This window comes from Salvelinus fontinalis, chromosome 36, assembly GCF_029448725.1.
Source record: "Salvelinus fontinalis isolate EN_2023a chromosome 36, ASM2944872v1, whole genome shotgun sequence".
NCBI lineage: Eukaryota > Metazoa > Chordata > Actinopteri > Salmoniformes > Salmonidae > Salvelinus > Salvelinus fontinalis.
In genome coordinates, this window is record NC_074700.1 from 16,326,622 (window position 1) to 16,348,665 (window position 22,044).

Here is a 22,044-nt window from a genome sequence, read left to right on the forward strand (position 1 = left end):
CTCAGTAGACTGAAAAGATTTGGCATGGGTCCTCAGATCCTCAAAAGATTCTACAGCTGCACCACCGAGAGCATCCTGGCAGGTTGCATCACTGCCTGGTATGGAAACTGCTCAGCCTCCGACCGCAAGGCACTACAAAGGGTAGTGGGTACGGCCCAGTACATCACTGAGGCCAAGGCAGTGTCAGAGTGGGTGCAGAAAAAGAAGAGCTCTCCAGTAGATGTACCAAATCATTCAAGGCCATTTTCTCAAAAGGGAGTTTAAAAGTTGATCAACTTTCAAAGCAGAATTACTTTCCCATTGTTCCTCAACTCTAGTGTATGATATACCATGTTCTAGCACTGAGTCTCTACTTTATCCTATGTAAAAAAAACACAATTTAAATGTTGCTACATAGGACTGAATCAAGCCGGTCGGTCACCTATGTCATCTTGAGTACTGTAACGAACTGTTAAATGATCTGGTCAAAATAGTATTTTCATACTTAAGGTACACATGGTTAAGCATGAGTAACTGTGTGAGGAAACAACAAATAGCAAAATAGAATTTTACACAGGTAAGTCCAGAGAAAATGAATGTGAGAAAATCACAAACCACAATTTCTTGCAAGACCATTCAACAGCAGCTCCTGTCTTAGTCTTGGTACAATTCAAGACCAATGGTCGTTTGAATGTGGTTCAGTTGAACCAATCACCTTTACACCATTGTTAAAGTGTTGTCTACATCTGTAGACTTTTTCCACACACGCTAATCTCTGCAAAGATAATGTCACTAGGCCTCCCGAGTGGCGCAGTTGTCTAAGGCACTGCATCACAGTTCTAGCTGTGCCACTAGAGATCCTGGTTTGAGTCCAGGCTCTGTCGCAGCCGACCGTGACAGGGAGACCCATGGGGCGGCGTACAATTGGCTCAGCGTTATCCGGTTAGGGGAGGGTTTGGTTGGCAGGGATGTTCTTGTCCCATCGATTAAGCGGGGGTTGTGTCAAGAAGCAGTGCGGCTTGGCCGGGTTCTGTTTCAGAGGATGCATGGCTCTCGAACCTTCAACTCTCCCAAATCCGTACGGGAGTTGCAGCGATGGGACAAGACTGTAACTACCAATTGGATACCATGAAATTAGGGAGAAAAAAAATAAAAAGATGATATCACTAGGCAGCTTTCCATTGACCCAGGTGTATTTGACAAAAGCAATATGGAACAACAGATATATGAGAAATGTTCTAAAGATTAAGAACTTTTTTATCAGTTTAACAGGGGTGGATTTGTCCTTTGTCTAACTTTCTTTATTGCGACAAATGATGATGGAACCAGTGTTTTTAGAATATATGATGATTGTCGAATACTTTTGAAGGTATGCGGGGCACTTGATGTAATCACATAACTATAAGCTTCAGTCCACATTTAACTCTAAATGCCTCCTGCTTGCAAAATTAATTCTTTCCAAAATGATGTTTCTTTGCAGGACAGAAATTGTCTTGACTTTCAAGAATGCCTGAATTACTTCGCTTTGCTATTCTGGTTGGCTGGCAAGATTCACCATCCAATAATTCTAGACATACAAGAGTGCAATTTTCACCATGGCATGGGCCGTGGCGATACGTTGGCACGTGGAATGATTAGAATATTGCAAATATTAGTCAATTATTGCATTTTATCCATGCTGGCTTTCGTGGTCTCCCTGAAACATGATAGGTGGGATTGCATACAAGCTGTTGCCAATTTATTAATGCGCAATTTGCCTAAATGGGTAATGGAGACACTTCAACCAATACATTTTTATTCGACACAGTAGATGTTTCCCCAAAACATATTTTTTTAGGAGTGACGTCATTACATCCAGCTGTTTTTATCAACAGAAGTTATAGTTAAGTGGAAACGTACCCTAGCAGTCAATTGTCGCGTCTATAGTCTAAACAAAGTTTCTTGTCCGGAGCTGCCTGTCAGTCAGGAGCTGCCTTTCAGTCCGGAGTTACCCCTCAGTCCGGAGTTGCCCCTCAGTCCGGAGCTACCCGTCAGTCCGGAGCTGCCCCTCAGTCCGGAGCTGCCCCTCAGTCTGGAGCTACCACTCAGTCCGGAGCTGCCCCTCCGTCCAGTGGCGCCCTCTACGATGGTCTTCAGTCCGGGACTCGCTGCACGGGTCCCCGCTCCAGAGGCGCCACCAAAGCGGGTAATGACTATGGTGGAGTGGGGTCCACGTCCCGCACCCGAGCCCGCCGCCGTAAGAAGGTCCATCTGGACCCTCCCCTTCTGTGTCAGGTTTTGCGGCCGGAGTCCGCACCTTTGGGGGGGGGGGGGGGGGGTACTGTCACGCCCTGACCTTAGTTATCTTTGTTTTCTTTATTATTTTGGTTAGGTCAGGGTGTGACATGGGGGATGTATGTGTTTTGTCTTGTCTAGGGGTTTTGTATGTTTATGGGGTGTTTACTAGTCTAGGTGTTTGTATGTCCATGGTTGCCTAGATTGGTTCTCAATTAGAGGCAGCTGTTTATCGTTGTCTCTGATTGGGAACCATATTTAGGCAGCCATATTCCGTTGGGTATTTCGTGGGTTATTGTCTATGTATTGGTTGCTTGTGTCTGCACTTCATATATACAGTGGGGACAACAAGTATTTGACACACTGCCGATTTTGCAGGTTTTCCTACTTACAAAGCATGTAGAGGTCTGTAATTTGTATCATAGGTACACTTCAACTGAGAGACGAAATCCAGAAAATCACATTGTATGATTTTTAAGTAATTAATTTGCATGACATAAGTATTTGATCACCTACCAACCAGTAAGAATTCTGGCTCTCACAGACCTGTTAGTTTTTCTTTAAGAAGCCCTCCTGTTCTCCACTCATTACCTGTATTAACTGCACCTGTTTGAACTCGTTACCTGTATAGAAGACACCTGTCCACACACTCAATCGAACAGACTCCAACCTCTCCACAATGGCCAAGACCAGAGAGCTGTGTAAGGACATCAGGGATACAATTGTAGACCTGCACAAGGCTGGGATGGGCTACAGGACAATATACAAGCAGCTTGGTGAGAAGGCAACAACTGTTGGCGCAATTATTAGAAAATGTAAGAAGTTCAAGATGACGGTCAATCACCCTCGGTCTGGGGCTCCATGCAAGATCTCACCTCGTGGGGCATCAATGATCATGAGGAAGGTGAGGGATCAGCCCAGAACTACACGGCAGGACCTGGTCAATGACCTGAAGAGAGCTGGGACCACAGTCTCAAAGAAAACCATTAGTAACACACTACGCCGCCATGGATTAAAATCCTGCAGCGCACGCAAGGTCCCCCTGCTCAAGCCAGCGCATGTCCAGGCCCGTCTGAAGTTTGCCAATGACCATCTGGATGATCCAGAGGAGGAATGGGAGAAGGTCATGTGGTCTGATGAGACAAAAATAGAGCTTTTTGGTCTTAACTCCACTCGCCATGTTTGGAGGAAGAAGAAGGATGAGTCCAACCCAGAAGACCATCCCAACCGTGGAGCATGGAGGTGGAAACATCATTCTTTGGGGATGCTTTTCTGCAAAGGGGGACAGGACGACTGCACCGTATTGAGGGGAGGATGGATGGGGCCATGTATCGCGAGATCTTGGCCAACAACCTCCTTCCCTCAGTAAGAGCATTGAAGAGGGGTCGTGGCTGGGTCTTCCAGCATGACAACGACCCGAAACACACAGCCAGGGCAACTAAGGAGTGGCTCCGTAAGAAGCATCTCAACGTCCTGGAGTGGCCTAGCCAGTCTCCAGACCTGAACCCAATAGAAAATCTTTGGAGGGAGCTGAAAGTCCGTATTGCCCAGCGACAGCCCCAAAACCTGAAGGATCTGGAGAAGGTCTGTATGGAGGAGTGGGCCAAAATCCCTGCTGCAGTGTGTGCAAACCTGGTCAAGAACTACAGGAAATGTATGGTCTCTGTAATTGCAAACCAAGGTTTCTGTACCAAATATTAAGTTCTGCTTTTCTGATCTATCAAATACTTATGTCATGCAATAAAATGCAAATTAATTACTTAAAAATCATACAATGTGATTTTCTGGATTTTTGTTTTAGATTCCGTCTCTCACAGTTGAAGTGTACCTATTATAAAAATTACAGACCTCTACATGCTTTGTAAGTAGGAAAACTTGCAAAATCGGCAGTGTATCAAATACTTGTTCTCCCCACTGAATAGCTTCACGTTCGTTTTGTTGTTTTGATTAGTTTGTTCAAGTGTTCTTCGTTTCGTGTTAAATAAATAGAAGAATGTATTCGTATCACGCTGCGCCTTGGTCCTCCTCTCTTCCTCCATACGACGAACGTGACACTGTCTTTTTCTATTTGTGTATTTGTGTGATATAGGTTTTGTGCAGTTTAGTTTTATTTGTGTGTTTTTTGTTAGCAATAGGGTAATAGTGTAATAATTAAATTATCTTTTTTATTTGTATTTATATACTACAATTTGTTTCTATTTGTCTTTGTTACTTCTTTTTGATATTTATGAGTCTTATTTCTGTATATATTTTTATATAGTTTTAAATGTTATGATTATTCATTTGTGTTGTTCCAAATGTCTGAATAAAAATGACAGTTAGTGCAGAATGGTGCTTTTTTTTTGCGTGGGGGGGAGCTGAAGGGGGGGTTCGCACAGGGAGCCATACAAGCTAGAACCACCACTGCCTAGCTGGACCACCACTGAGGGTGACATTATCCCCTGGATGGACCACCACTAACGGTGACGGAGAGACAGACACAGCATGGGTCCGATCTGAAAGAGAGAAAACAAAGGTTTAGAAACAGTTGTGAATAAAAAGTGTTCTTCATGCACATGATATAAACACCTACAGGGCCATCGGAAAATATTCAGACCCTGTGACTTTTTCCACATTTTGTTATGTTACAGCCTTATTCTAAAAAGGATTAAATAACACAATTTCCTCAACAATCTACACAAAATACCCCATAATGACAAAGCGAAAAAAGGTTTTTAGAAATGTTTGCTAATTTATTAAACATAAAAACAGAAATACCTTATTTACATAAGTATTCAGAACATTGCTATAAGCATTGAAATTGAGCTCCGCTGCATCCTGTTTCCATTGATCATTTAAATTATTAATTTATTTAACTAGGCAAGTCCCTTCCCGCGCCAATCCCTTTAGTGGGATCGATTTGACAACATCCAGTGAAATGGCAGCGCGCCAAATTCAAATTACAGGAATATCAATATTCAACATTCACGAAAATATATATGTAATACATCAAAATAAAGTTTAACTTCTTGCTAATCCAGCCGCTGTCTCAGATTTCAAAAAGGCTTTACGGCGAAAGCAGACCATGCGATTATCTGAGGACATCGCCCCTCATACAAACTCATGAAAATAATTTTTCAACCAGGCAGGTGCGACACAAAAGTCAGAAATAGCCATATAATAAATGCCTTACCTTTGAAGATCTTCTTCTTTTTGCAATCCCAAATGTCTCATTTATACAATGAATGGTAGTTTTGTTCGATAAATTCCTTCTTTATATCCCCAAAATGTCCATTTATTTGCCGTGTTTGATTCAGAAATACACCGGTTCCAACTCGCCCAACATGACTACAAAGTATCTAATAAGTTACCTGTAAACTTGGTCCAAACATTTCAAACAACGTTCCTAATCCAACCTCGGGTATCATTAAATGTAAATAATTGATCAAATTGAAGACGGAATAAACTGTTTCTAATACCGGATAAAAACAACATGAAGCGCATTCCAGTTCACGCGCACCAAAACAGTAGAGTCCACCTGGAGTGACACCCTACTTCTTAATTTCTCAAAAGAAAAACATTGAACAATTTCTAAAGACTGTTGACATCTAGTGGAAGCCATAGGAACTGCAACCAGGTTCCTCATAAATAGGACTTCCCATGGAAAACCATTGGGAAATCCTATGACCTCAATGTTTTCCCCCCTGGATGGTTTGTCCATGGGGTTTCGCCTGCCAAATCAGTTATGTTATTATTTTTACAGTTTTCGAAACTTTTTTTTCTATCCAAATCTAGCAATTATATCCATAGTCTAGCTTCTGTGCCTGAGTAACAGGCAGTTTACTTTGGGCACGCTTTTCATCCGGATGTCAAAATACTGCCCCCTAGCCTTAAGAAGTTTTAAGAACAAATTCTTACTTACATTGACGGCTTAGGAACTGGGGGTTAACTGCCTTGTTCAGGGGCAGAACGAGCTTGTCAGTTCGGGGAGTCGATCTAGGAACCATTCAGTTACTGGCCCTACGCTCTAACCACTAGGCTACCTGCCACCCCAAATTGCTTGAGAAGTTTCTACAACTTGTTTGAAGTCCACTTGTGGTAAATTCAATTGATTGAACATGATTTGGAAAGGCACAGACCTGTCTATATAAGTTCCCACAGTTGACAGTGCATGTCAGAGCAAAAACCAACACATAAGGTCAAAGAAATTGTCGGTATAGCTCCGAGACAGGATTGTGTCGAGGCATAGATCTGCAGAATGGTACCAAAAAATGTCTGCAGCATTGAAGGTGCCCAAGAACAGAGTGGCCTCCAACATTCTTAAATGGAAGAAGTTTGGAACCACCAAGACTCTTGCTAGAGCTGGACACCTGGCCAAACTGAGCAATCGGGAGAAGGTCCTTGGTCAGGGAGGTGACCAAGAACCCGATGGTCACTCTGACAGACCTCTAGATTTCCTCTGTGGAGATGGGAGAAACTTCCAGAAGGACAACCATCTCCGCAGCATTCCACCAATCAGGCCTCTCTGGTAGAGTGTCCAGACGGAAGCCACTTCTCAGTAAAAGGCACAAGACAGCCCACTTGGAGTTTGCCAAAAGGCACCTAAAGACTCAGACCATGAGAAGCAAGATTCTCTGAATGCCAAGCGTCACATCTGGAGGAAACCTGGCACCATCCCTACGGTGAAGTATGGTGTTGGCAGCATCATGCTGTGGGGATGTTTTTCAGCAGCAAGGACAAGTCAGGATCGAGGCAAAGATTACTGGAGCAAAGTACAGAGAGATCCTTGATGAAAACCTTCTCAAGAGTGCTCAGGACCTCAGACTGGTGCAAAGGTTCACTTTCCGACAGGACAGCGACCCTAAGCACACAGCCAAGACAATGCAGGAGTGGCTTCAGGACGAGTCTCTAAATTTCCAGCAAGAGACTGGACTTGAACCCGATCGAACATCTCTGGAGAGACCTGAAAATAGCTGTGCAGCAATGCCCCACATCCAACCTGACAGAGCTTGAGAGGATCTGCAGAGAAGAAAGGGAGAAACTCCCCAAATACAGATGTGCCAAGCTTGTAGCATCATACCCAAGAAGACTTGATGCTGTAATCGCTGCCAAAGGTGCTTCAACAAAGTACTGAGGAAAGGGTCTGAATATTTATGTAAATGTGATATTTCAGTTTTTTATATTTAATACAATAGCAATCATTTCTAAAAACATGTTTTTGCTTGGTTATTATGGGATATTGGGTGTAGATTGATGAAAAAAACTATTTAATCCATTTTAGAATAGGGCTGTAACGTAACAAAATGTGGAGAAAAAAATCAAGGGGTCTGATTACTTTCCGAAAGGCACTGTAAACACAGTCACAACTATGTGATAAGACCAAATCTATTGGTGAATCACAAAATGTGAACTGAAGATACAATAAGCAGTAGAGGACGAGAGCTGGTATATATATGCGTTCCATTCTGTGTTTAGATCTGCACTGCCAGACCATGAATGAAGGACTGAATCTTCAAATAAGAGAGATGAAAGTAATTTGTGATTATGGGCGGGACAAAGTGTGACAACCATCGCTGCATACAATGACCACAGATATTTTTTTATATTTTTTAAATTACCACCAACCACTGATTTTCAACTCTTGCATTTGGTTTGATAGAGAGAATGATAAGATGTTTGAGATGTAGACCGTAGTTTATCATCATAGAGGTTCCCAGAATTGTAAATGCTCTTAATTGATCGAACGTATTTCAACAGACCAGTTGGTCAAACATATTTAGTTCATTTTAAAATAACAGCGTTTTAAAAGGGATCTAAATCTGTTCTCACTGTAAGACACCCCCAACGGATGAGTTTATATATTCTACACTCTTAGAAAAAACATTTTCAAAAGGGTTCTTTGCGGAGGTATAGGATTCTAACAAGAACAATTTTGATTAGAATAACTATTTTTGAAAGACAAGGGTTCTTTGTAACTTAAAAGACTACAGCTAGAACCTTTATGTCACGCCCTTCCCGTAGATATCCTTTTTATGTCTCTATTTTGGTTGGTCAGGGCGTGAGTTTGGGTGGGTATTCTATGTCTGGTGTTCTATGTTGTCCTTGTTTTGTATTTCTATGTGTTTGGCCTGGTATGGTTCCCAATCAGAGGCAGCTGTCTATCATTGTCTCTGATTGAGAACCATACTTAGGTAGCCTGTTCCCACCTGTGTTGGTGGGTGGTTGTTTTCTGTTTTGTGTGTTCACCTTACAGGACTGTTCGTTTGTCGTTTTTGTTCGCGTGTTCATCTTTATTAAAAGTATTTTGGATACGTACCACGCTGCGTATTGGTCCGATCCTTCCTCCTCATCTTCCCAGGACGAGAATCGTTACACTTTATTATCCTAAGAACCGTTTTTTGATGATTCTTTGGAAAGCAAGGTGGGTTCTACATAGAACAATATATCATATTTCCCAGCATGCTCTATTTTCTGAGTTGTTTGTTTAACTGTTGCAATTGGCAGGAGCAGTGGCTTGTAATTCATGCATAGTATACCTTACTGAAGGCAGTGGCAAACCGTAGCTACTGGACCTAGCCCTTCAGAGGGGGAAAATCTTCCACAAAGTTGTACTGAACTCAAAGATCTAGAAAAACTGACACAGAACCTGCACTAATGTTACCAACAACAACCATATTGCTTACACAACCTACAGTATGGTAGCCTAACGCCATTACTATCACACTATCACCTAAAGAGAAAACAGTGGCACATCAAAGGATGTGAGTTTGACAGGCTCATGATGCTGAAAGGACAGCGACTGCAATAGCAGTAGGAGAGTGCACTTTCTGTAAAAAACACATAGACTGATAGAAAGACAGCAGTCACACACAGCATGATGTCATAGAATAAGCAGTACATTCATTAGAACATAATGAGCCAGTAGGTTCCAATCATAAGATCACAAAAACACAACCATTATGCTAAGCACTTCCCAATCGAAATGTACAACTATAACTTCCCATTGCAAACATCGTTATCACATTAAACACACACACTAACCAGTGATCTAAAGGTTAAATACAACAATGTTTCACACGCATAACACATTCTTTTCAAACAGACAACAGCAAGTGAGCTGCAATAAAAAAAACACTCACCAGATGATGATCATTTGAAACAACTTCTTGTTGAAATTTAATCTCAAAAAGGGTCACGTTAACAAATTAGCATCAACATCATCTTCAATAACAAATTCTACAGCAGCCGCCACACAGTAGCCTACAAAAAACTAGCTAGCTTAGACTGGAAAAACTACTGCTCGTTATTGCGTGGTGACCTGTCGGTCTTTGAGAATGGCGGGAGTTCCCATACGTTTTTGTCAAAATGTCCCACCCATTACAAGTCAAAATGTGATTGGTTGATTCTACTGTCACTCCAAAATTCTGCTCTAATACGGTTGAATGGCAGATGCCTTCTATCGAGCTTCTGAGGGCCTAGCCAATGATGAGCTATCTAGCTACATTTCTCCCCAGAGACAACCAAAGGGAAATTATGTTTGGATATTTTATCTCCTCAGCTTTAACCCTTTCCGTTTAAATGCAAACTGAAGAGATTAAATCAGAATGTCATTGAAAAGAAGAATATAATCAGAATATCATTGAGATATTATTGAATAGATGAAATAGAAATGTAAAACGATATTGATATTTAAAGTATACAGCAATTACTTTAGAAATCCTTGAGCTTTCTCAAGACGTAAAAGGCCTTGATCATTCCCCAGTCCTTAAAGGGGAGTGGGTTGTTAACCTGTTTGGGCTGCAAGCCCGAAATCGGTACGACAATGACAACAGCTGCAGGGCGCGAAATTCAAATTTTTTTTTTTTTAAATATTTAACTTTTACACATTAACAAGTCCAATACAGCATTTGAAAGATAAACATCTTGTCAATCCAGCCAACATGTCCGATTTTTTAAATGTTTTACAGAGAAAACACCACATATATTTATGTTAGCTCACCACCAAATACAAAAGTGGACAGACACGTATGGATATGATTATGAAGTATGAATTATGATTGAAGTAGCATGCACAAGCCAACCGAAATAAACTAAAACCAACCTAAAGAGCCCAGAAAAAACTACCTCAGATGACAGTCATATAACATGTTACACAATAAATCTGTTTTGTTCATAAAAAGTGCATATTTTAGCTATAAATCAGTTTTACATTGATGCTACCCAAAAATGCTAACACATAGCTAGAGTCTGAATCCAGACGGGAGTAGCCAGAGAAAATACATACACCAACGTCGGCTACTAATTACACCTCATAAAACATTTCAGAAAAACATATGGTGGATAACTAATGAAAGACAGATATCGTGTGAATAAAGCCAACATTTCCGATTTTTGAAGTGTTTTACAGCGAAAACACAATATATCGTTATATTAGCTAACAACATAAGCTAGCATAAGTCAGCACTAGCATTGGTCAAGCGCTAGCCTAGCACAGTTAGCCCACTTAGCACAGCACAGCTCAACAGATATATGAAAAGCATCCCAAATTGGGTCTTATCTTTGTTGATATTCCATCAGAATGTTGTAACGGGGTCCAATGTCCAGTAGAGTCTTTAGTTGGGTTCCAGAACGAATTATTTCCCTCTTTGGTTAGCAAGCACGATAGCATTGCGGCGCTACACAGCGTTTCTTCAAAAAATTCTTCCGTCGTATCACATCTAAAGTCCAGAATAAATTGCAATAATATAATTAAAGTATATTGAAAAAACATACTTTAGGATGATTTTGTGACATGTATCAAATAATATCGTAGTCAGACATCATATTCACCGTTATCTACCTTGTTCCAGAAGCCGAGACCAAATTATCCTTCGCGCCCGGAATTTTTTTTTAACTGCGCAGGTCTCACAAGAAGGTGTGTTATTCAGTCCATGGACGAGATATTCGACTCCTTTCAATTCTCACTTCCGCATTACAGCCTGACGAAGGCCTGTGATGTGTCCCTATGGTCCCAAGTCAAAGGGCCTTTTATAGAGAAGGTCTTAAAGAGACACATCGCATTTTGGAAATCTCAATTCGGCTGGGAAAATGGCTGTAAAAATATTTCTGTTCGACTTAGAGAAACAATTCAAACCTTTTTAGAAACTACAGACTGTTATCTATCCAACAGTAGTAAATATATGCATATTGGAAAATAAAAAGTTTCTTAGGAGGCTGTTTGAAAATGTGCACACATTTTCCAGTTTTTTCAATATTCAGCTTGCAGCCCAAACAGGTTTTAAGACAACAATATCTGTCCTCAGAAAATGAAGGCCAGGATTTTGCTAAACTTGGTTCTTCATTCAAAAAGTGCAATTCTGACTTTTGCTGCATTACATTTTAAAGCATATATCATAGAAGATAAACACAGTAGTGCCAGCCCAACAGGATGCTCAGCTCTGTCCATCCGGTCTCTTGTAATCTGGGTTAGGTCAAGTCACCACAGGAGCACTCAGTTTATCTTCAGCATGTCCTCGCTGCTCACTGTGGAAACCCTGTAATCTGCTGAAATGCTAAATAAGATACCGCAGACTATTTAATGCGTCTCAGAAACTAAATAACCTCATTTGAGAAGTGTTGTTCTACAGAGGTAGATTTTTCCACTCAAGACACAAGATGACAGCTATTAAGATGTTCGCACCACTGTACACATGTTTGCTTCTTGGAGAGATGGGTATGTTTTACTTACTTTTATTATGATGGCATGTTCAGTTTCTATATATAATGTTTTACTCAGCCACGTTTAGCGATTGCCTTCATCAGTGAGTACAATGATATCATTTATTTTGATTGACACTTTGAGGCATTCCAATATTGTATTTTAATAAATATATATCAGTTCATATATTTGTGAGATGTCTTTTCTTTAGTTGTAGTTCATGCACGAGCTGGGACTGAGCCCTCAGCCATACAACAGTCGAGTGGTCTCACGTCAGCCAATGTTGGGGACACAGTGACTTTGCAGTGCTTCTATGAAGGCGACGTGGCCATGCATTTCTCTTGGTACAAGCAACCCTTGGGAGAAAAACCTCAGGTCATCTCAACAGTCTATAGGTATGACGAGGCTCCTACGTTTTACCATGAATTCAAGGGTAACCCTCGATTTTCAGTGCAAAGCGGCCAAGGAATAAATCACCTCAGCATCTCAGACATAAATAGCTCGGATTCAGCCTTGTACTACTGTGGGAGCGCACACTCGAATGTGTTGGAATTTGGAAAAGGAACCTTTCTCAATATAAAAGGTACAGTACTGAGAATTTCTTTTCCTCAGTAATCCTTAAATATTTTCTGACGAATTCTGAATTTGTAGATAAAGAGTAGTACTTAGATAGCCTAAGAATAAAATTAAAAAAACTTTCTGGAAAAGCGTCTTACAGTTAATATCAGGTGTTCTCTCATTCAGATGATTCTCTCAATGAGTAAGAACACTTGCTATGGGAAGTTATAGATAGTTAACACAGATTTGCTGACATATTTAAACCCTCTTTTCAGATTCAGGCTCCAACAGCGAGACAGCTGTAGAGCAGTCTGTGTCTGAGTCAGTCCAGCCAGGAGAGTCTGTGACTCTGAACTGTACAATACACATGGAGACCTGTGCAGGAGAACACAGTGTCTATTGGTTCAGACGTGGCTCGGGAGAATCCCGTCCAGGAATCATTTACACCCACGGAGACAGGAGTGATCAGTGTGAGAAGAGCCCTGAGGCTGGGTCTCCTACACAGAGCTGTGTCTACAACCTCCCCAAGAGGAACCTCAGCCTCTCTGATGCTGGGACTTACTACTGTGCTGTGGCCTTATGTGGGGAGATACTCTTTGGGAAAGGGACCAAGGTGGACATTCAAGGTAAACCTCTTATGCTTCTTTGTTAATAAAATGACATAAACGTTATATTTACTCTAGTTATACAGGTAGTTATTGTAAAACACAATGTGTTCCCAATGACTTACCTGATCAATTAAAGGCAAAATAAAATACATGCTATTACACTGTAATAGCCTCTACTGTATAATAGAAAACATGACATTCTTTCAGGAGGGGATATCCAGGTGGCAACTGAAGCGGATTTGAGGATCCTTGTCCTCTTCTCCATCATAAGAACTGGATTTCTCCTCTGCTGTCTGACCATCTTCTTCATCATCTACCTCATCAGGAAATAGATTAAATCAATAATTCAGTTTCTCAGTCCTTTAGCTGTTACAAATGCAAATGTGGTTTACTGTCTTTTCAAATGTTTCAGTGCTCGTCAGCTTTGGTAACATAATGTAAAGTTAAATGCCCATATTTCAGCCTTTCGACACGTTGAAGATGCAGATATTGCTGTTCAGATTTTCAATAAATGAAATCATCTTTATTGAAATAATATGCACATTTTTATTCAATACTGACAATTCTACAGTGGATACAGTATGATGGGATAATATATTCAAACAAGACTATTTCACAGCTGTTGCTTTAAGGGAGCATACACAATGAGCTTCTCAGAAACGTCTCCACCCTGCCCTCTCCCTCTTCCACGCTCAGATCTGTTCATTGAGAAGCTCAGTGCAGCGTAATTCTCGGTGTCATGTTCAGATTCTAAAATAAAGACAGAGATATATATGCTTCATCCACAATTACTAAATTACTCACTTGGACTGTGGGTGAAGTGTGCTTGGTCACTCTTAATTAAAAAACAAAACATATACTCTTTGTATATTATTGTTTACCATTCATACATTATATTAATTTATGCTATTAATATATAGCATTCATATATCATATATTTTGTATAAGGCATGACAAAGTCTCTCTCAAAAGCTTTCCATAATTTGCAAACTGCTTTTTATTTTGTTCAACATACCTTGTGTCAATTGAAGCTGATCCTCAATACTGACAAAACTAAACTAATGGTGTTTTCTAAAGCAAGAAACAGATCGCTGAACCTTTAACCTATTACTACCTTTCAGGGCAATGAGATTGAGACTGTAACCTCACTTAAATATCTTGGAATTTTAATTGATGACGTTCTCTTTTAAATTGCATATTTAACTTACAAAAAGTTGGGATTATTTTAGGAATAAATAATAAATAATAATAAATTCTGTTTTTCTTTTGAAGCCAGAAGGAGGCTAGTATCAGCTACTTTTATATATGAATGCTTCCGCTCAGTGTCTGAGATCAATTGACAACCTTTACCATGGCGCTTTGAGATTTATTTTAAACTGCAAAACCCTTACGCACCACTGCACTTTGTATACCAGGGTTGGCTGGCCTTCTCTAGTCACTCGTAGGCTCAGTCACTGGTATACTTTTATTTACAAAGCCATTTTGGGTTTACTACCATTTTATTTGGGCATTTTTATTGTTCAGAAATGTGGTGGATACTCTCGTTAGCAGGACCTTATCCTGCTAACTGTTCCAAATGTCCGAGCTGAATTTGGTAAAAGGACTTTTATGTACTCTGCGCTATCGTCTTGGAACGCCTTACAAAATACTTTTAAACTGGAAGAACTTGTCCCAATTGGTGTTTTTAAGTCACTGATTAAGGATTTTGAGACTGATTCCCTGACCTGTCAATGTTTTTAATTTGCTGTTTTATGATTTTGTTATACTCTTGTGAATTCTATGGTTTTTACTAGATTACTTGTAGTTTTTCATGTTGTCTGTCTGTAATTGTGTAATGACTGTGCTGCCTATCTTGGCCAGGATGCTCTTGAAAATAAAAGATTTCAAATCTCAATGTACCCTTTCTGGTTAAATAAAGGTTAAATACATTTTTTTTAAAGATAAACTTTAGAACACTACTTACATTCTTGCAGCGCTCTCCTCCGCAGATTGTCAGGAGAATGTTTGTTACTATCAGGATAATAATGATAACAACCAGAACAAATGTTATGTAGTTCAGCAATTCAGGTTGATTCTCGAGACATATCATTTACAATACCGTACCTCCATGTGGAGCCCCGTTTAGAATATTTTTAACATTTCATGTAAATTTTTTTAGAGACCATCTTTTCAAATGTCTTACCTTCAATGTCAGGCTTGGTTCCTTTCACTTGAGTAGATACATTGGCTAAAGAGAACCACACAACATGTAGACATTCTTAGTGAGAAAAAAAAAATTGAAACATTTTTCTACTCAATGTTTTTCGTGTCTTCCTATATATAGATTATTGTTTATTGTTTCCATCCCCACCAACCAATTCCCACATTCTTTATGTTAAAAATCTTATTTCAATGTCCAATCTTTTGATGTTAAAGTTTTGGCAACGTCTCTCTTTGTTGTAACACTCAGACATGCCATTCTCAATACTGCAAAGGCAAGAGAGAGAAAGTTTACGACCGGTCGTTAAGTCATAAAACCAGCCCAACTTCCCCCCTTCCTCTCTGGTGGGAGAGAAAGGCGGGGTCTGGCTATCTGTCAGCCCTGTGCCGAGCTGATCTGGCGCCTATAATCCTCACCAAAGAAGAAGAGTCATGACAGTCCCCCTCTGGTGGTTTTTGACCCTTTTGTATTTTCCCTTGTTCCAGTTATTATTTGCACCTGTGCCTCATTTCCCTTGAAAGTATTTAAACCCTTAGTGTTCCTCAGTTCTTTGCTCTGTGTTTGTATGTTAGCACCCAGCCCCACCCAAGTTGGATTTTCTTGAGGTACTCTGGTTTTGTTCTTGTTTATTTTTGATTATTCTTTTGAGGTTTGTTTTTTCCCTGCTGTTCTTACCACTTTGTGAATTTTTCCTTGTGTCTTGGAGGATATACATTTTTTCTCTTGGAATTACTTTTGACGTTGTGGATTTATATTTTTTGCCTGAAGATCTTTTCCTTTTTTCTTTATTAAACCACCGTCTCTAGTACTGCTGTGTCTGCCTCATCTTCTGGGTTCTGCAGACTATTAGTGGCTCAGTTAACTAAGTGACTGTTTCTCACACCGGAGACCCGAGTTCGTAACCGGGTCCTGACAGTAACAGTCAGTATATAGTGTCACCACCAGCTGCATTAAGTACTGCAATGCATCTCCTCCTCATGGACTGCACCAGATTTGCCCGTTCTTGCTGTGAGATGTTACCCCACTCTTCCTCCAAGGCACCTGCAAGTTCCCTGACATTTCTGGGGGGGAATGGCCCTAGCCCTCACCCTCCGATCCAACAGGTCCCAGACGTGCTCAATGGAATTGAGATCCGGGATCTTCGCTGGCCATGGCAGAACACTGACATACCTGTCTTGCAGGAAATCATGAACAGAACGAGCAGTATGGCTGGTGGCATTGTCATGCTGGAGGGTCATGTCAGGATGAGCCGGCAGGAAGGGTATCACGAGGCATGAGCACAGCGTTGAGATTGCCTGCAATGACAACAAGCTAAGTCCGATGATGCTGTGACACACCGCCCCAGACCATGACGGACCCTCCATCTCCAAATCGATTCCGCTCCAGAGTACAGGCCTCGGTGTAACGCTCATTTCTTCGACGATAAACACGAATCCGACCATCACCCCTGGTGAGACAAAACCGCGACTCGTCAGTGAAGAGCATTTTTTGCCAGTCCTGTCTGGTCCAGCGATGGTGGGTTTGTGCCCATGGGCGACGTCGTTGCCAGTGATGTCTGGTGAGGACCTGCCTAACAACAGGCCTACAAGCCCTCAGTCCAGCCTATCTCAGCCTATTTGCGGACAGTCTGAGCACAGAGCACTGATGGAGGGATTGTGCGTTCCTGGTGTAACTTGGGCAGTTGTTGTTGCCATTCTGTACCTGTCCCGCAGGTGTGATGTTTGGATGTATTGATCCTGTGCAGGTGTTGTTACACGTGGTCTGCCACTGCGAGGACTGGTCTGCCACTGCGAGGACAATCAGCTGTCCGTCCTGTCTCCCTGTAGCACTGTCTTAGGCTTCTCAAAGTACGGACATTGCAATTTATTGCCCTGGCCACATCTGCAGTCCTCATGCCTCCTTGCAGCATGCCGAAGGCACGTTCATGCAGATGAGCAGGGACCCTGGGCATCTTTTGTTTGGTGTTTTTCAGAGTCAGTAGAAAGGCCTCTCTAGTGTCCCAAGTTTTCATAACTGTGACCTTAATTGCCTAATGTCTGTAAGCTGTTAGTGTCTTAACGACCGTTCCACAGGTGCATGTTCATGAATTGTCTATGGTTCATTGAACAAACATGGGAAACAGTGTTTAAACCCTCTACAATGAAGATCTGTAAGTTATTTGGATTTTTATTTATTTGGAAATATCTTTGAAAGACAGGGTCCTGAAAAAAGGACGTTTCTTTTCATGCTGAGTTTACATGATAAGTCTACAGCTGTAAAGCACCAGCTTCGGGCGGATCTACAGGTATAACCTATGGACCTCTGTGGAGAAACTGGTGAGTACTGTAGGTGTAGAGTCAAGACCTCAGAGTAAATGTTCAACTTTAATAAGGTGTCACGTTCCTGACCTGTTTTCTCTTGTTTTTGTATGTGTTTAGTTGGTCAGGGCGTGAGTTGGGGTGGGCATTCTATGTGTTGTGTTTCTATGTTGGGTTTAATGTGTTGCCTGATATGGTTCTCAATTAGAGGCAGGTGTTTGACGTTTCCTCTGATTGAGAACCATATTTAAGGTAGGCTGTTCTCACTGTTTGTTTGTTGATGATTGTTGCTGTGTCTGTGTTTGTGCACCACACGGTACTGTTATGTTTTGTTTAGTCTGTTCGTGCGTTCTTCGTGTTTATGTTAGTTCGCATGTTCAGGTCTGTTGACGTCGTTTGTTGTTTTGTAGTTTGTCTTGTATTTGCGTATTCGTTATTATAATTAAATATCATTATGTCTACATACCTCGCTGCGTGTTGGTCCGATCCATGCTCCTCCTCGTCTGAGGAGGAGAACGACTTCGACAACCGTTACATAAGGCTGTTATTTTGCTCAAACCCTTAAATGATCCTAGCATGAATCCTCATTAAATGTTCCGTTGAACGTGTGCGTTTATGCTTACAAAAGTGCACATGCCAAGGGAAAGAACCAACTATCCTGGTAGGCTGCAATCTGACTATCTGTCAGCCCTGTGCCGAGCCTATCTGTCACTTATGATCCTCACCGAAGAGAGAGAGAGAGTCATGACACCTACTCATTCCAGGGTTTTTCTTTATTTTTACTATTTTCTACATTGTAGAATAATAGTGAAGACATCAGACGGGCCGCCCCCAGGTGGTGAGGGTAGGTAACAACATCTCCACCCCGCTGATCCTCAACACTGGGGCCCCACAAGGGTGCGTTCTGAGCCCTCTCCTGTACTCCCTGTTCACCCACGACTGCGTGGCCATGCACGCCTCCAACTCAATCATCAAGTTTGCGGATGACACTACAGTGGTAGGCTTGATTACCAACAACGACGAGACGGCCTACAGGGAGGAGGTGAGGGCCCTCGGAGTGTGGTGTCAGGAAAATAACCTCACACTCAACTTCAACAAAACAAAGGAGATGATTGTGGACTTCAGGAAACAGCAGAGGGAGCACCCCCCTATCCACATCGACGGGACAGTAGTGGAGAAGGTGGAAAGTTTTAAGTTCCTCGGTGTACACATCACGGACAAACTGAATTGGTCCACCCACACAGTCAGCGTTGTGAAGAAGGCGCAGCAGCGCCTCTTCAACCTCAGGAGGCTGAAGAAATTCGGCTTGTCACCAAAAGCACTCACAAACTTCTACAGATGCACAATCGAGAGCATCCTGTCGGGCTGTATCACCGCCTGGTACGGCAACTGCTCCGCCCACAACCGTAAGGCTCTCCAGAGGGTAGTGAGGTCTGCACAACGCATCACCGGGGGCAAACTACCTGCCCTCCAGGACACCTACACCACCCGATGTCACAGGAAGGCCATAAAGATCATCAAGGACAACAACCACCCAAGCCACTGCCTGTTCACCCCGCTATCATCCAGAAGGCGAGGTCAGTACAGGTGCATCAAAGCAGGGACCGAGAGACTGAAAAACAGCTTCTATCTCAAGGCCATCAGACTGTTAAACAGCCACCACTAACATTTAGCGGCCGCTGCCAACATACTGACTCAACTCCAGCCACTTTAATAATGGGAATTGATGGAAATTATGTAAAAATGTACCACTAGCCACTTTAAACAATGCCACTTAATATAATGTTTACATACCCTACATTACTCATCTCATATGTATATGTATATACTGTACTCTATATCATCTACTGCATCTTGCCATATTTATGTAATACATGTATCACTAGCCACTTTAAACTATGCCACTTTATGTTTACATACCCTACATTACTCATCTCATATGTATATACTGAACTCTATACATCTACTGCATCTTGCCTATGCCGTTCTGTACCATCACTCATTCATATATCTTTATGTACATTTTCTTTATCCCTTTACACTTGTGTGTATAAGGTAGTAGTTGTGGAATTGTTAGGTTAGATTACTTGTTGGTTATTACTGCATTGTCGGAACTAGAAGCACAAGCATTTCGCTACACTCGCATTAGCATCTGCTAACCATGTGTATGTGACAAATAAAATGTGATTTGATTTGATTTGATTTGCACTATAAAATATCACTCATGGAATCATGTAGTAACCAAAAAAGTGATAAACAAATTAAATTATTTTATATTTGACATTCTTCAAATTAGCCATCCTTTGCCTTGATGACAGCTTTGCACACTCATGGCACTGATCACTCCTGTCTCCATTGTTGTAAATTATTCCTGGATGGGATTCTCCTGAGCCATGTCTGAACCAATAGACACTGTGTTCTCCTGGACAAGTCTGTATTGTACTGTTCAGAGTCACATAGTCTCCTGGCTGGGCTGACTCAGACATTGGCTGTTGAAGCACAGACATGCTTCTGGACCCTTGAACCTGACAAGAAGGCCAATAAACACATTGAATCTCTAGAATATTACTGTAGGAAGTGTTCTACCTAAACATTTGTTAAATTAAGATTTGAATCATTTGATTAAGAGAACACCTCATATTTACACAGTATATCTGAAAATTCAGATGTATACAAACAAATCACAAACTGTCTCCTTACCTTTTACAATGAGAACGTCTCCTTTTCCAAACCCACAGTAGTAAGTGCCTGAATCAGAGAGTTCCATGTCTGAGATCCTTACATTATTCTTTTTTTGGCCATTTTCCACTGAGAAGCGAGGGTTATCCAAAAACTCATTGTAGAATGTTGCCTTCCTTTCATACTTAACCCGAGTACCTAACCCGGATTCGGGAGCACCCCCCACCCCCCCCCCACACTGATTAGCATCGCTAGCATAGCGTCACAATTAAATAGTAGCATCTAAATATCATTAAATCACAAGTCCAAGACACCCAATGAAAGACACAGATCTTGTGAATAAAGCCACCATTTCAGATTTTTAAAATGTTTTACAGGGAAGACACAATATGTAAATCTATTAGCTAAACACGTTAGCAAAAGACACCATTTTTTTACTCCAACAGTTTTTTCCTGCGTCAGTAGATATCACTAATTCGACTAAATGAAAATATATATAGCCACAAACCAAGAAACAAATTCATAAGATGACAGTCTGATAACATATTTATGGTATAGCATAGTTTTTTTTTTTTAAATGTGCATTTTTCAGGTATAAATCACAGTTCTACATTGCAGCTGCAATCTGATATAGTGCTGATGCAGCCAGAACAATTACAGAGACCAACGTCATATAACTAATTACTTGTCTTAAAACATTTCAGAAAAAATACACAGCGTACAGATATTGAAAGCCCAACATCTGGTGAATCCAAACAATATTTCAGATTTATTAAATGTTTTATAGCGAAAACAAAATGTAGCGCTAAATTAGCATAGCCACGCCAGCCAGAACCAGCTGGGCGCGCCCGACCAGTTCACATGCACGACAGATATATGAAATAACATCGTAAATTGGGTCTTACTATTGCTGATCTTTCATCAGAATGTTGATAAAGGTGTCCTTAGTCCTGATGAGTCGTTCAATCCATTCACAATGGCAACTTTCCCTCTTCATTTAGCATAGGTACTGGTCGACTAGCACGGTTCTGTCCAAAGTTAAAAAACTCACAGAACGGAACACGGCAAAACTCCCGAAAAAATTCAAATAATCTGATTAAACTATATTGAAAAAACATACATTAAGATGATATGGTCACATGTATCAAACAAACTTCGAGACGGAGATAGTTTTCATCCGTAACGGCAGCATAACAAAAGACAATTGCACCTCTAAAACGCGCGTTTCAGAGAACCGGAAGTTGTCGGTCACGCTAAAGAAATAGGTCTTATTTCACGTCAGTACAAGATAAACAAAAAATTTCTCCTCTGACGTCTTCATGACACCCAGAGGAAGACGAATGAAGTGTGTTTCGGGTCATAGGTGGCGTGACCATATATAGGCAGAGCGTTGAAGCGAGCATACACATCTTGCAATCTTCTTCTTGCTCAGGGAAAGTGCTGTCAAATGACTTATGTTTCACTCAGAGACAAAATTGAAACGGTTTTAGAAACCATAGCTTGTTTTCTATCCAATGGTATATGGTTATATGCATATAGTAACAGCAATAATTGAATAAGAGGCAGTTTAATCTGTAGAGGAAATTATGCTAATGCGAAAACAGCACCCCCTGTATTCTCAAGAAGTTAAAGACAGTTGAGAAGAGCTGAAGTTTACCTCCCAAGGTTTGCTTGTACCAAGAGAAATGCATGGCCATGTCGCCTGCATAGAAGCAACGCATAATCACTGCCTCCAACGTTGGCTGCCATGAGACCACTCTCCTGATATGTGAA

The 22,044-nt window shown here is 41.2% G+C and overlaps 1 protein-coding gene across 1 annotated transcript; it reads left to right on the forward strand.

Moving 5' to 3' along the window:
- The first annotated feature begins 11,940 nt into the window (after positions 1–11,940).
- Positions 11,941–13,823, forward strand: LOC129835439 (immunoglobulin alpha-2 heavy chain-like). Its single transcript, XM_055901080.1, has 4 exons — positions 11,941–11,944; positions 12,147–12,512; positions 12,763–13,113; positions 13,792–13,823. The coding sequence occupies exons 1-4, from the start codon at positions 11,941–11,943 to the stop codon at positions 13,821–13,823; spliced, it is 753 nt and encodes a 250-aa protein (XP_055757055.1).
- Positions 13,824–22,044: the final 8,221 nt, after the last annotated feature.